General features: G+C 38.7%; 1 protein-coding gene across 4 annotated transcripts in view; it reads right to left on the bottom strand.

Moving 5' to 3' along the window:
* limk1a (LIM domain kinase 1a) overlaps positions 1 to 14,232 on the bottom strand; it is a 59,177-nt gene that overhangs the window by 19,462 nt on the left and 25,483 nt on the right. For all 4 annotated transcript variants that reach the window (XM_015048514.1, XM_015048513.1, XM_015048511.1 and 1 more), the window contains one exon: positions 5,970 to 6,108. In XM_015048514.1, coding sequence (XP_014904000.1) covers positions 5,970 to 6,108 — 139 coding nt within the window. The remainder of the gene's footprint in view (positions 1 to 5,969; positions 6,109 to 14,232) is intronic.

Consider the following 14,232-nt stretch of genomic DNA (forward strand, 5'->3'; position numbering starts at 1 on the left):
GCCTGAGATGTCCGTTGATGACAACATAAATGATCAATGGTCACCAAATTTCCCAGTACAATAAATCCAACACACCCTTAAGATGACAACACACACACCCCTGTGAGTGTTGCAAGAAATGTGTGTACTATACAATACGTTTCCATGACAACCAAACAGCTGGAAGAGGCAACAACATTAATAATAATTTACCCAAATGATCCACACTTACTGGCTTCCTTTTATCACATGGGATGAAGATTTTTGTGATTTAAATCCGATGCAGACTCAGGTCTCATAGATCACTTGTTTTGCAGAGTTAGACTCTACAAAGCATTGTTGTTTGTTTTTCCTTTATTTCATACTGATATAGCCTCGGTATGCTTGTTTTACTGGTCGATCTGTTTGTCTGGCATGACACAATGATATAAGACTTAAAAACTGCTGCAAAACAGGTATTACTGAGTGCAGTCACTTGTTTGTTCCACTTCTCTTTAAATTTACTGAATTTTCTTTACCAAGAAGAAAAGACCCCGTCTAATCCATGACTTCAAATTCAGTTATTTGCATGGTAGTCTGTGTCGAAAAAGCAAAAGAGTGAGTTTAGTCAAGTTTGTTGTTTCTGAGGTCAGAAGTGAAACCAGAACAGCCCACAGCTACACCTCAGGGGGGATTTCAGCCTACAGCGGCTGTCGCTTTCGTCACGGTTTCCACACCAACGGGAGGAAATGAGAAGTCAATGCGGGTCTCTGACTGAAGCACCGGATGGAAAAACTGATCAAATTATGGCGTCTGATCCATACAGTTGACGTGTGATTGATGGAAAAGGTCCAGCAGGTTGAACACCTCCGACTGTATGCGATGTGGACCTCTGGCCTCCCAGAGGTGGAAACATGTTGGAACAATTCATCTCACATGTTGCACAATTGAAAAAGTTCCTGCAATCGCACAAGGAGCAGCATTTCCCCCGAACAACAACTCTTGCAAAAAGATGAGAAATTATTTCTCAACAACACATGGCTCTGTGATCAGTTGGGGGCAAAGACAACCAGGAGGTATTTACAGAAACAGTAGGAAGATTTCTAGTTACACACGGCTTCAGTGGGAGTTGTGAGCTGCAAATGTAGATCTGGGACTTTCCATTTAATGTTGACTCAGCAAAACATCTGGCTATTATTTCTGTACCAACAATGACAAACAGTGGTTTGGGATTCAACTCAAAACTGTTACAAAGTTAACATTTATACCCCACCCGTTAATATGTCAGCCCATTTTATTTTATTGCAAAATGTTCAGAAAATAACTCTGTATGTAAAAGAGGTGCATTCCCTGATGTTAGCGCTCTCCATGGTTTTGGGAGTTTCATAAGAAAACACAAAGTTCCCTCAAAGGATTTTCAACTACTTGTGATTTCGCAGAAAGGTCTTGAATTCCTGCTCCTCCTGTTTCAGAACATTTTGTTGCACCAGAAAACAATAATAAAAGTGAAACAAAGGAAAAAACCCCAAACTGCCATAACTCCAAAGATCGATAGTAACTGAAAGTGAAGCATCATGATGGAAAGTACAGAAAACTGCTAATTTAGGTCACCTTGGGTCATGTGCAAACACCTGATTAAGGTCATATTAGCTGTAACTATCTAAATAATAACAGTGAAGGTATAAATTTAGCTGAGGCACTAAGCAAGAACTTTTTTTCTCTCTTATGTATTCAGTGCAGTTTTTACTCGACACTAAGTGGACATAAATTTTGTTTTGCTTCACGTTCATTATGAGATACAGTTAAATATATATAAAACTGTATATATAAAAAGTTTCATACTTACCGTATTTTTCAGACTATAAGCCGCTACTTTTTTCCTACGCTTTGAACCATGCGGTTTATAAACACGGTGCAGCTTTTCTGTGTATTTTTCTTCAACCACCAGGGGGCTCTTTAGTAGGAAGTGAATTGTTGAAAATCAAAATCGGAAATCAAAGAAGAAAGCGCTAATTTTCATAGAACAACCACGTGCTAGCAGCAGGCACGACGGAGAAATTTATTCAAACTCATATGATGCAGCTTTTAAGTTGAATGTTATCGATCTGGCAGAACAGGAGGGAAATAAAGGCGCTCCACGTAAACACGGCATGAACGAAACTATGGTTCGGTTTTTTTAGACGGAGGGCTCTTAATAAATCCAGCAGATTTATTAGCAGTAGCTAGCTAGTAGCTAGCAGTAGTTTAGCTACAGAAAACCTAACAGTTTTCTGTTAGGTTTTCTGCTAACCTAATAGAAAACTGCTTTTTTATTTACACTGTACAGACATGATTTAAAAAAAAATAGAAATGCTTCTTCCAAAAAACATTGATATATTATTAAAATAGTTTAATTAATAGTGCCTGACTCTGAACTAAATGTTTAGATTATTGCAGATTGATTAGTTCTGAGTGACTGATTAGACACAGACAGCAGGAAAGAGGGAAAAGCAGAGGAACTTGAATTACATCGGCTAACTCTGAGCTCAGCACATCAATCAGTCTAAGGTTGTAAATAACTGAAAGCCTCTTCTCTGGCTGAATTACTCCCAATTTACCCAGAGCTGACACTGCAGAGAACAAGAGGCTCATTCTGAGCAAACAGACAGTCGACACAAAGCAATGTGATTGTCCAACACAAAAATATCCTAAGATATTCAAAACAATCGCTCTAAGCAAATGGTTGATTCACAGAGAGGAAACAATGGAGAGAAACTAAACCTATAATTGCAAGTCGTAGAACAAATATGTTTAAAATGGTTCATTTATTTTCTATAGGCTTTTAATAAATTGGGGTTTTCTTTTTACTTTGATACCAATGACAAAAACCTTCATTGGAACGGAAAAGAATTTTAAATCTTTTGCCATTATTATTATTATTATTATTATTATTATTATTATTATTATTATTATTATTTTGCCCATAATAAACAGTTTATTTAACCAACATGTTGTATGAGTTTTTACTCCACATATTAACCATTGTTGCTTCTACGTCTGAGGCAACAATCAGATGTTGAATCATAAATAAGTCATTCATTTCTTTCTTTAGTTGCAGTTCTGTTGGAAAAATAGGTCCTGATAGTTTTGAGATCTTTACCTCATTTTCCTCTTTTTCTTTTCTTCCTCAGACTTTTGTTAGTTATTGGAAATCAGAAACTTTCCTTAAACTCCTGAGACACCAAAATCGTCTTGATAACCGTAAACGTCAATGAGTTTAATTAATATTTTGAACGGCTCGTATTTGGTAATAATGTGTAATTACTGCGATATTGTTTATCTTTAGACTTGTTTGTTTGCTTGTTTCTGCTCCATTAAATCATTGGTAAATCAATCTCAGAGTGAATAAAAATTTTAATTACGGAAGGCGCTGATTACCAACTGAGCGACTGATATTGATGATTGGTATGTGTGATTGAAGGAACATAGTTAACATACTTAGTGGACTGTAACCTAAAACGGCTTAAAATGTGTTTACAGTGAGGTTAGTGCATGCAAAGAGGCGAGCATTTCAGTGGAAACACCGATGCATGATGGATAGGATTTCTGCTCGTTCATGACTAACAGTTTTCTGAAGCTGTGCTAATCCTCACCAGAAACCCCACTGCCACAAGCAAACAACTCTGACATAACAGGGAAAATTAATGCAAATCCTCACTTAAGTTTCTCTGACAGACATAGTAAAAAATACCTATGATGAAATCACTTGAAATGAGAACAAAGCTCCTTGTTGCCCATTTCCAACAAACTGACCACGGTGTGTGGATTTCGTCTCTGCAGACTCTGACTCATCGCTGCGTCATGAAATGGTTTTTACTCACTGTGACAACTGCGTTTCATCAGTGAATATTAAAAATAGGACTGTTTCTCTCCTGAGCCCAGCGAGTCCGGCCGTGCGGCCCCGACCTTGGCGAAAGCGTCAGCAAGGTAATGCAGCCGATACGGCCGCCTCAGCAGCGCAGATTGAGTGGCTGATGTCAAATCTGTTAAAGTGCAGCTGCGGTCAATCAGTGACTCTGCAGAGTGAGAGGGGCAATAAACCGGAGAAGAGGGAAGCAGCAATCTCTCTGCCTAATTCATTCACTTTACAGAGACTCACTGAGATTGCACTGCAGAGGGTAATCTGTCTGAAGGTAATGCAAATGTTAATCTACACACTAAGATTTAGAGAAAAGCAGAGGTCATTCACTTCAAACGAACACCAGTCGGTGAACAAATGATTAAATCTTGCTTCTGCAGACCAATCTATCAGCTCAACTAAACGTTTTGTGGAACAAAAGCTCAGACATAATTTTTCCCGGTGTCACATTTTCTCGGCAATGAATCCATAAAATGTAAAATGAGCCACAAATGTTAAGACGTTTTACTGCCCCCAATCAGCTGGTGGCCAAACTGCTCATCATTTACGTTTCATACTAAATAGATTGGGTCAGGACACATTTTAATAACACAGCCTCTGCATACCATTTCCTCAATCAGCTGACATTATTTTCCACACTGTCTTCTTGACGCTACCATATCCTCATCACTACACATGCTCTAGAATCTCAGTTCCTGAAGTCAAAAATAGTCCAGCTGTGGGATTTAAAGTATGTTAGAGTACATGCAGCTGGGCAAATATATTAGTGATAAACAGCAAATATATTAGTGATAAACAGCAAATATATTAGTGATAAGCAGCAAATATATTAGTGATAAGCAGTGTGCGAATGCATGACACTGGAAATGTTATGTTTTGCTTAAATCTATATCAATAAATTTTCCAGTAACAGTTTTCTCATGTCTAACCTCTAGCTGTAGCATATATTTGTAAAAGACGATGCATAAAAAAGATTATGCTTTGCAAACTGTGCAGCCATTTGGTTCTTCATAATCTTATTTGCAGTGCAAACACCTGAAGATAAGAATCTTTCATTGCATCCACAGGTCCGATATGTGTCCCAACAAGCTGCTTTTGCAATGGACTGTTGCATGTTTGTGTTGTGATATTTCCACTCTGATAATATTCAACACGTTCAGTGCTGTACAAACATTTGTACTGGTATCGAAATGTCTTTCCAGATTTAACTTTGCCTGTCTATGTAGGTCTGTTTGAATTATCCAATCATTTCCAGAGTAATTCCAAGTATTTCATTTGGCTCTTGTATGTCGGAGCGCTTGACAAAACTTCACCACAAAAACTAGTTTCTACTGTCTGTGATTTCATGTCAGCCACCAGCAGGAAGTGAAACAGAAAGCTGCACAGATAATTTATTATTTTTTTTTTAATGACGAACTTCTAATGTCATGTAAAATTAACTCCCAAAAATCTTCTTGAAGCATTGAGAACACAGAATCCCCCACCCCCAGATTTTTCAATTAAGTTTCCGATTAAAAAAAGCTAAAAATACCCTCATGACTGTTTTAAAAATCAGCTCATTTTTACAACTTTGTGTTGTAAGACAATCTTTGCTGTAAAAATAAATTACCCTGTTCTTAAGCACACAAACACCTGCGTTTCTGCTGCTTGCAAACAAAATCCCCACCATGCTCTCTGCCAGGCATGGAAAACCCTTTAAATAAATGCATTAGTTTCCTTAAGCTTTAAAAATGTGTGATTAAGTCAGCGAACAGACGCGAGTCTCCTCTGATGTTTGCATCTTGTCTTCTGAATAATGCAGCACCACTTCTCAGCGGAAGGAGACGATTGTGTCTCTTCTGCTGTGACCACATGTGTTGTCCACCTGATCCGCCCTTCCTGCCCCAACAACAGCCGCTTCCGTCAGCGGCGGTCTGGAAAACAATCTCACAGAGCAGCTAACGCGACCAGGGTCGGTTACAGGTCTGGCGTGCTTCCACGCGTGTTGGCACACAATAACCGGGCCGACAAAAATGTGTGGACTCAGGTGTAACTCGAGTTTCATCGGCAAACAAAGAGCCAGCAGGGGACGGGGGATTGGAAGGGGGGCGCTGAGCGACGAGGCCGCTCTTACCATGATGAGGCCGGTGGTGATCGGGTCGTTGCAGCCGTGGCACAGCTCCCCAAACTTGGCCCAGTAATCCTTCTTGCAGTACAGCCGTCCATCTTTCTCGTAGTACCAGTGGGAAAGCGAGGCGCTGCACTCGCAACACCTGAGAAACGGAAACGGACACGTTTAGCAGAACTATTTAGCAGAGATGCACCAGTTAGGCTTTTAGTGGCCAGTAATGATTTCATGTTTTGTTTGAGATCCGATTAAATGGAAGAATTGCAGGATTATCCTTATTTACTGAACAAAGCGTGTGCCCTTAACTTTTGCCTGATTGTGTATGCTTTTAGAAACAATTATGAGCTTTTTTAAATAAGGTGATCAGTTTTTAACTAAAGTCGATTGATTGGTGTGTCTCTGTTTCAACACCCCAAATAAACGTGGAATGTAAACAAACCACAGGAATATTGCATATTGTAATTTAATCCATATCTTATTCATAGTAATTAATCAGTAACAGTCTTGCTAATCTTTCTCAACAATGTTTTCTTTTAATTTGATCAACATGTTCTTTGTGAAAGGAAGGAAGAATAATGAATCATTTAGAGAGACCCTAGCAAACTCTCGTCTTGAATCTCCTAAACAATTTATGGAGGAAGCTATAAATTAGGGTGATGGCAAGGAGGCCTTCCACCCTTATCGACTTTGAGCTCATTGCAAAAGATGAATTGTTAGATTGACAGTGGAAATATACAGAACATTTGTCATGAATGCTAAGAAAAATTCCCTAATTGTTTCCAGTAAATATTGAGAAAGAGTGGACAAAGGAGTAGATGATATTTTTAAAAAAAATACATCTTTTGTACATTATTTTGATCTCCTTTGGCAGATAAGCGTCTCATTTCTGATTGGAAAACTTCTTGGTAGAATGAAAATTGCTTTAATCTGAATCTGTCAGAGGTATGAATAATTTTGGGCTCAACTGCAAATCATATCGAAGACGTGGCATCTCTGATGCATCCAGAGAGCCGTGGGGCCAAAATTAATTGAACTGTACATCTTTCAAAGCAAAGCACCAAGTTTTTGTAACATGAAAACAACTTTTTCAGTAACTTTGGATTGATGAACCACCCTGAAGCATTTTACTAGCGAGTCGTCTCCAACCAGAGTGAATTTATTGAAGACTGCAGCTGTACGTCAAGACAGATATACGTTTAGAAACAAAATAATGTCCTGCAGAAACTCCTGTTAGGTCAAAATCCATGCTGTCATGGAAATCGACATTGTAGCACGCCATTGGTTAATGAGTTAAAATGGAGAAGTAATCACAAATCACACAAATTCAAAAAAAATACTGATGTAACATACTTTATCATATTTTCTTTAAGTAAAAACATGCAGTTGATTTTAATACCAAGCATCAGATTTGGATTGGTGTCAGCAAACGCCATTTTAACCGACTCAAATCAGTAAAAGCGATAATAAAAATTAAAAAAAAGTCCTGACTGGTACTTTCTCAACATTGACACAGGAAAGAAAGTGGTGCATTAGTATTCTTCCTCCATCAGCGGTTCAGGCAGCAAACCCTGTAATAAGTCATTATTGTGTTGATTGAACATAACATTGTGCTGAACCCGGCAGGCTGCACTTTCGCCCTCCTAACGATCTCCTCCAGAGCCACAAATTACAGTTTTCATGGCGACTGCGAGTTCCTCTGCAAACCCAACAGTTACATGTGATGACACACGAAAACACACCACAGCGCCTGCTCATCGGGCAAAACAGAGTGACGTCAAAAGACAGGACGAACCTGCAGCTGAGCACGCTGCTTCGATCAACCGGTCACTTGACGCTATTGACCGACGGTGAGAAGGAGAGATCGGTTCAGAAAGAAACGGCAACCCGTTGACGGCTCCAGGAAGAATCGATACGCTTCAAGTAAACACCTGACAAACATCTACAAACGGTTGTCAATGCTGCCAAGAATAAAAATGTGCCATGTGAACCAAAATCAGGCCAAATAATCTACAACACTCTGAGACTGAGGACTCAATCTGACACCTGTGTAGATCCATATCTTTACCGTAATCCAAATAGAAGCTGGTCGGGGAGCCTGATAGATATCGGCCTTAGCATGGCTGTTTACACTTAGAAAGGCTGATAAACACACAGCTGGAGAAAAAACACCCTCCCCTCCGAATTCAAGATCGTGCTGCAGATACCAGGACCCAGTTTGATGGAGGTTTGAAAAGCTAAATAAATACAGATGAATGAAAGTTCACCTTTCCTGATTATCTCATATGAAGCAGGAGCTTCTGGTAAACCGCGATTCAAAGGAAAAGAGGGACGAGCCAGGAAAAAATGTGTATATGCACATATGTCCAAACAAATATGATTTATAAGGTGTGCTAATCCCTTCGACGTATACAGTCATGCCTTTGTGAGCACAGGAAAGGCTGATGAGTCTGAAAGCCTGTGAGTGCTTGTTTGGTAATCTGACTAAATCTCTGCGTCTAACGTCCATGACTGAGTGAGCGTCTCCACTCCCGTTCCAGAGGAGTTTCCCTCCCGCCGTCTGGACTCGTCTTCACTCAGCGCTGCTTCAAGCAGTCCGAAAACCGGAGGGGACATGTCTTCAAACGCAGCACAAATCGCTTTGTCCAGCTGTTCGATGCCAAACCAAGGTTTCCACATTGGTTGGGTGCCGGGACAGTCATTCATCCAGCGGCCCCTTGTGGTTTTGAGTTAAAAAATGTTTAAAATTGACAGGAGATTTGAAAATACCACTTGATAATTATGAGTTACTGGAAGAGTGAAAGATTAACACCTGAACACCAACTATGAAGTCTTAAAAGACGCAAACATTTTAAAAAGACTTAAAAAATAAGCAATGCTAAGTCTGGTGGGGGCTCAAGTAAAGCCTGATGAGGAAAACCCTGCAAACTGTTTACACTGACTATTATAATGAACATGCATGAGTGGCATTGCTTATGGCTTCAAGATGACCCCATGTTGTTTTACAGATGTGTCTGTCAAACAATCAGAAGACACGAGTTTCATGAAAAGCGTTTTTTTTTTTCTTTTCTTTTTTTACGCCTGAGCTTCACTGTTAGGTTTTACACTCGACTTTTCTAGGAAACCAGTTTCATGCAGCCATCCTTTGCTGCTATAAATAATGCAGACGGTCCAGGATCCCTGTGAACAAAGCACAGATCCTGAAAAGCTTTCTGGAAAATACTGAGAGTTAAATTTAAACATCCGAGTCAGAAACAAACAAACAAAAAAAAAACATCAGTTGTACATTTGCTGCAGTGGCAATAAAATAAAGGCCATGCCCTGGAGAAGAAGTTTGAGTCCATTTGTAAATGTTTTATGGGACTATTTATTAGTCCAATTGACTGATCAAAATCAAAATTAGTTGTGCAAACCTCTGTAGTACAATCTTCCTCCTGCGATTTAAATTTAATAGAGCTCTCTGAGGTTGTGTAGCGTCTTGCAAAAGTACTTATATTCCTCGTTTTTTCCATTTTGATGTTTTATTGGGATTTTAACCAACAGATAGTACTAAATTGTGAAGCGTAAGGTAAATAAAGCTTCGTTTTAAAGACGTTTTTCTTCATAAAACGTGAAACGTGATAAAACACTTCAAGTCCAAGTCAAGTCTCAAGTCTGTAACCACCGATATAAACTTTAGTCATCAAATCAACAACATCTAGTTCGCATAAGGCTACAGCTAAAATAGACAGATTTATTTTAACAACTCATAACCCATGAATCATACCGGCTAATAATCAAGTAAAAACATGAAGTCTGTAGACTTTAATTCATGACAAAAATGTGAAAATCAGAAAACCTTTTAAAATTTGCTCCACAAATATAAACTACTTGGTGTTGACCTATAAAGCAATAGCACACATTGACATTTTTGATTGAAATGTTAAAAATCAGAAAAAGTTAAAGGTATAAGAATCATTTTTGAGGCCACTGTAGCTGCTTTTAATAATTTCTTAGCCATTCTTTTATTTTATTTACTGACATAAAGCTCTGCTTTAGCGTATTACCCTAAAACCAGCAGCTCAAAATGACTCCACTCAAGGTCTTGGATACTCTGAGCTGCACAGAGGCACACATTGACCTTGAATCTCTCACACACACACACACACACACACACACACACACACACACACACACACACACACACACACACACACACACACACACAAGCTTCCAGACAGCATCTCCCCAGTGTGGATGCAGAGCTGTGCTGCAGCTCAGCAGATTGTTGCTCCAGTATGCAGCGTGTCGGAGCAAACCGGGGGGCAGGGGAGCCTGGAAGTGGGTCAAACCCTCCAGAAGACGTCTGCAGCTACTCAGCTGTCTTCACCCTCCGCCGCTCGATAACTGCAAAGTGCTGCTGATGCAGAAGTCGTACCTGGGTGTGATGCTGGCGCTCACTAAGCCCCGGGGAGGATTTTAATGCTCTAAGGTTGAGGTTCCTCATGGAGATTTCTCTCAGATCAAAGCTAACCGGCAGCAGAGTTTCAGAGACATGACTGAATGCAGAGAGGCTGGATTCTTGCCTTCGGGATAAGAATCTTCTCTAAAAGGAGAAGCAGAAAACCTGCAAAGCAGAGCTACAACTTAAAGCTTTAACACCTTTTTAAAAATAGCGGTTAATCGTGCGTTTTTGGCGGCTTGGTGTATTTTTGGTTGAATGCGGTCGCCTGTGTGCTGGCACTGACACATGATAAGAGGATTAGCAGAGTGAAAAAGCTTCTTCATACTCTGATATGCTGAAACACATTTAAACAGGGACAGCTTGGTGTGTTTTTTTTTTTTTTTTTTACATTTTGCTAAGCTGCAACACCTCCATGCAGCAAAAAAAATGTTCTGTGGAGAGAAAGAGATTTTCTGAAATGGAGCCTAAGTAAAAAACTAAAAAAATAAATAAAAAAAAATGGATAATGATATAAAAACTTCAAAGACAAATAAATAAAACACACAGACTCCTCAGACATAAAAGCAAACTCAACAAGCTTCTCTGGATCCTAGAGGGAACGAAGCAGCCAATAGCAGAAGGAGCTGAGATTAGGAGAGGAGAGTTAGTAAATCTGAAACCGTCCCCCCTCCAGTTAAAATCCCTGATGGAATTAGCTCGATGCGTCGAAGGCGGTAATAAATTCCTCTTCCCGGCTGAGAGGAGGCGGCCATGTTGACAGAAGCCCCCTCGACGACCTCCAACTGGACCCACAACAATCTGGTTAATGTTTCAGCACTGTCACGTTTATTTACACTCCGTCTGTAATCTGTCAGGTCTGGTTTCCAGACCTGAGATAACTCTGAGTGGGTGATGAGAGGAACAACATGGTGGGGAAGGAAAAATGGGGAAAAACAGAGCGTTTAATGCGGCGTGTGTGTGAGCCAAAAGCCCTGTTAGTCTAATAGCTGTCCACAATTCACCACATCTATTTAATCTGTCCTGCATGGAAATTACACATCCAAGTATCCACAGTTTTCTTTTGTCGTTGTTGTTGAAGACTAAAGGGGGAGTAAAATCTTAAAAATAATGACTGTATTGCATTATTTTACAATATTTGGAAACGCCATGAAAAGCGATGTCGACTTCTTTTTAATAAGTTTAAACTGTTAAGTTTCAGATTGAAGGATATACATATCTGCTTTGTAGTTGTAATATTTCCCCTGCAGATTCAGGCTTAAACCCGACTAATACATAATCTACAAATGCTTTCTTCTCAAAACAGAACCTTAACCAGATTTGTCAAAGTGTTAGTTGTTTTCCAGCTCGACTGGCTCTGACCCAGCCAGCTGGTTGGAAACTCAAGAATCTTTACTTTTTCTCATTATTAAATAAAATCTAGCTAAATGTTTCCAGGTGAATGTTGTTACTCAGCAGGAAAATCTCAATGTTGGCGTTAGGGAAGCGTCGAGGTGCAAAATTTATTTCAAACCAAACTGAGACTTCAATTAAGGTGCCAGACAACGAGAGAGAGCGCTTTCAGTAGATAACAGGAAGGCAAAGTAGCTCGATTTTATGCTTGTAAGCTTTTCATTCCTTTCTTTCATGGAAATCATTGGATCTGGAAATGCTGAAAAACATTTTTATTTCCTCGGTAAAGTAAGGAATCATCTTCTCCAGGGAAACCTTAGAGACTGATGTTGAATGCTAACCAAACTAGCCATGTTAAATGCTTTCAAAATGCCAACTAATTATTTTTAATAGACGACGCTATTTACATAACTGCTCTCTAACATGATATAAATTACTAATTGTGTTACGAAGGATAGAAAATATTTGTAATGTTCTTTTTTATTTATCTTGTAGTTCTTAATGAGAAATTAAACTTGGCTAAAGATCAGTGGCGAAGGTCAAAACTTTGCAAAAATGTATTTAATAATTGGCATTATTAAATCAATCTACTCCATGGTTTAATGAGCTGGAAAAGAAAACCCACAGAGTATCTTTAACCTGACGATAAAAGGTTGGAAAAAAATCGTAGAAACAATTAAACGGCTCAGATCTTCACAGAGTAAAACCCAAACATAACAAGCATTTCTAGGCTGATAATATGACTTTATTTCAGAGTGAAAACCTTCATGGATCAGAAATGGATACAACCCTGTTATAACTGGAGCAGATACTGGTTTCAGTATATTTATTTTATTCAAATATATATTTAACAACATTTTGCAAATCAACTTTCATATTCAGCTCATGAAAAGTTTTATTTAAGAGTTAAAAACTGATTGAAAAAACTAAAACGATCATCTGGATGCATGAAAAGTAATGACTCTCCCTGATGTAACGCTTCATGCGATGACATAAAATGTTCAGTGTGTTAATTAAACAGTCATACTGTAAAAATGCATATACGAGTGAGAGCGTTTCTATTCGCATCTCTTTTAACAAGGACGCTTTATCGATTTATCCTGTGAAAGTCTGACCAGGGTCAATACCACACATGATTACTTTGTTCCAGCTGACATAAATAAACTGTGTGAACAAATGAGTGGAGGTAAATCATCCGTCACACATAAAAGCAACCCGGCAACACAGTGACTTGTGAATTTTTTCCCTCACATTTTCAAAACAGCATTTGAGGATCCTTGGAGAAGATCACTGCTGCCTGCAATTCATAAATCATGATTTCAGGGTTTATATTCGATGCTTATGAAAGACAAACCAGATTTAAAGCCCCTGTTTCTGTTTTCACAGTTATTTCTACCTGATTTCTTTCTTTAACAACAAACGTTAAAGAAATTCACAGTTGTTATTGCAACAAAATAACAACAAAATTCAACGTCAGCCATGGTTCTAACATTTAACATTGAGATAAAAATGCATCCAATCAGACTCCCCTTATCTTTTCTTTTACAGCATATTGTATCTGTTCAGAGGATGCCAGGAAATGATGATATTTTTAGCAACAGGGTCATCAGGTCCATTTTCAGTACCGATGCAAAGATTCAAACTTTGACTGATTTGAATCTGGATGTTTGAGTTAAAAAGTTCAAAATATGTATACGGCTATTTTATGAAATGTAAATTTTATTAAATGGTGTAATAAAATGTACACACAGCTGAGGCCAAAGCCATCCGTGTCGTTGGCAGATTCAGACTGAAGATGTGTTATAACTGAACCAGAGCGTTTTCACTGGATAGGAAACAAGAGGAATGTCTCAAAAAATTAAACAATTTAAGAACATTTTTAAAACAAACACTTTTACTTACATTTTATAAAAAATAAAATCATCTTCAGCGTTGGAAGACCTTCATGTTTTCACCCAATTCTTCAGCTCTCTCCACGTGTTCTGAATCAGGACTCAGTCAAAATTGCCGTTTTGGTGAAATAAAGTGATTATTTCAAACACAGGGTATGAATAAAACTGTTCAGGTGCCTTTATGATCTTTTAACTACAAATGCACCTGAACATATGGCCGATAGTTGCAACAGTAAGGTTGACATGTTGCCGACAGCGTACCGTCCTCTGATGGTCAATCCAGCAGGAAAACACACCAAGTCAGAGCTAAAATCATCCCAAACTGGTCACCAGTTTGATCTCCACAGTCACCAGATCTCTATGTAACGGAGAACCTTTGGCATGTGGTGGAATGACAGATGTGGATTTTCAGCCTAAAGCTGTTTGATGTACCAAAAGTAAAAAAAAAAAAAAAAAAAAAAAAAAAAAAAAAAAAAATTTTATTAATCCATTTAGAAAACCTTTTGAGGGGGAAAAATAAATAAACTAAAATTTACTTATTTAAAGT

The sequence above is a fragment of the Poecilia latipinna genome, unplaced genomic scaffold (genome assembly GCF_001443285.1).
Source record: "Poecilia latipinna isolate Pla-1442-1.1 unplaced genomic scaffold, P_latipinna-1.0 Scaffold889, whole genome shotgun sequence".
NCBI classification, from domain to species: Eukaryota; Metazoa; Chordata; class Actinopteri; order Cyprinodontiformes; family Poeciliidae; genus Poecilia; species Poecilia latipinna.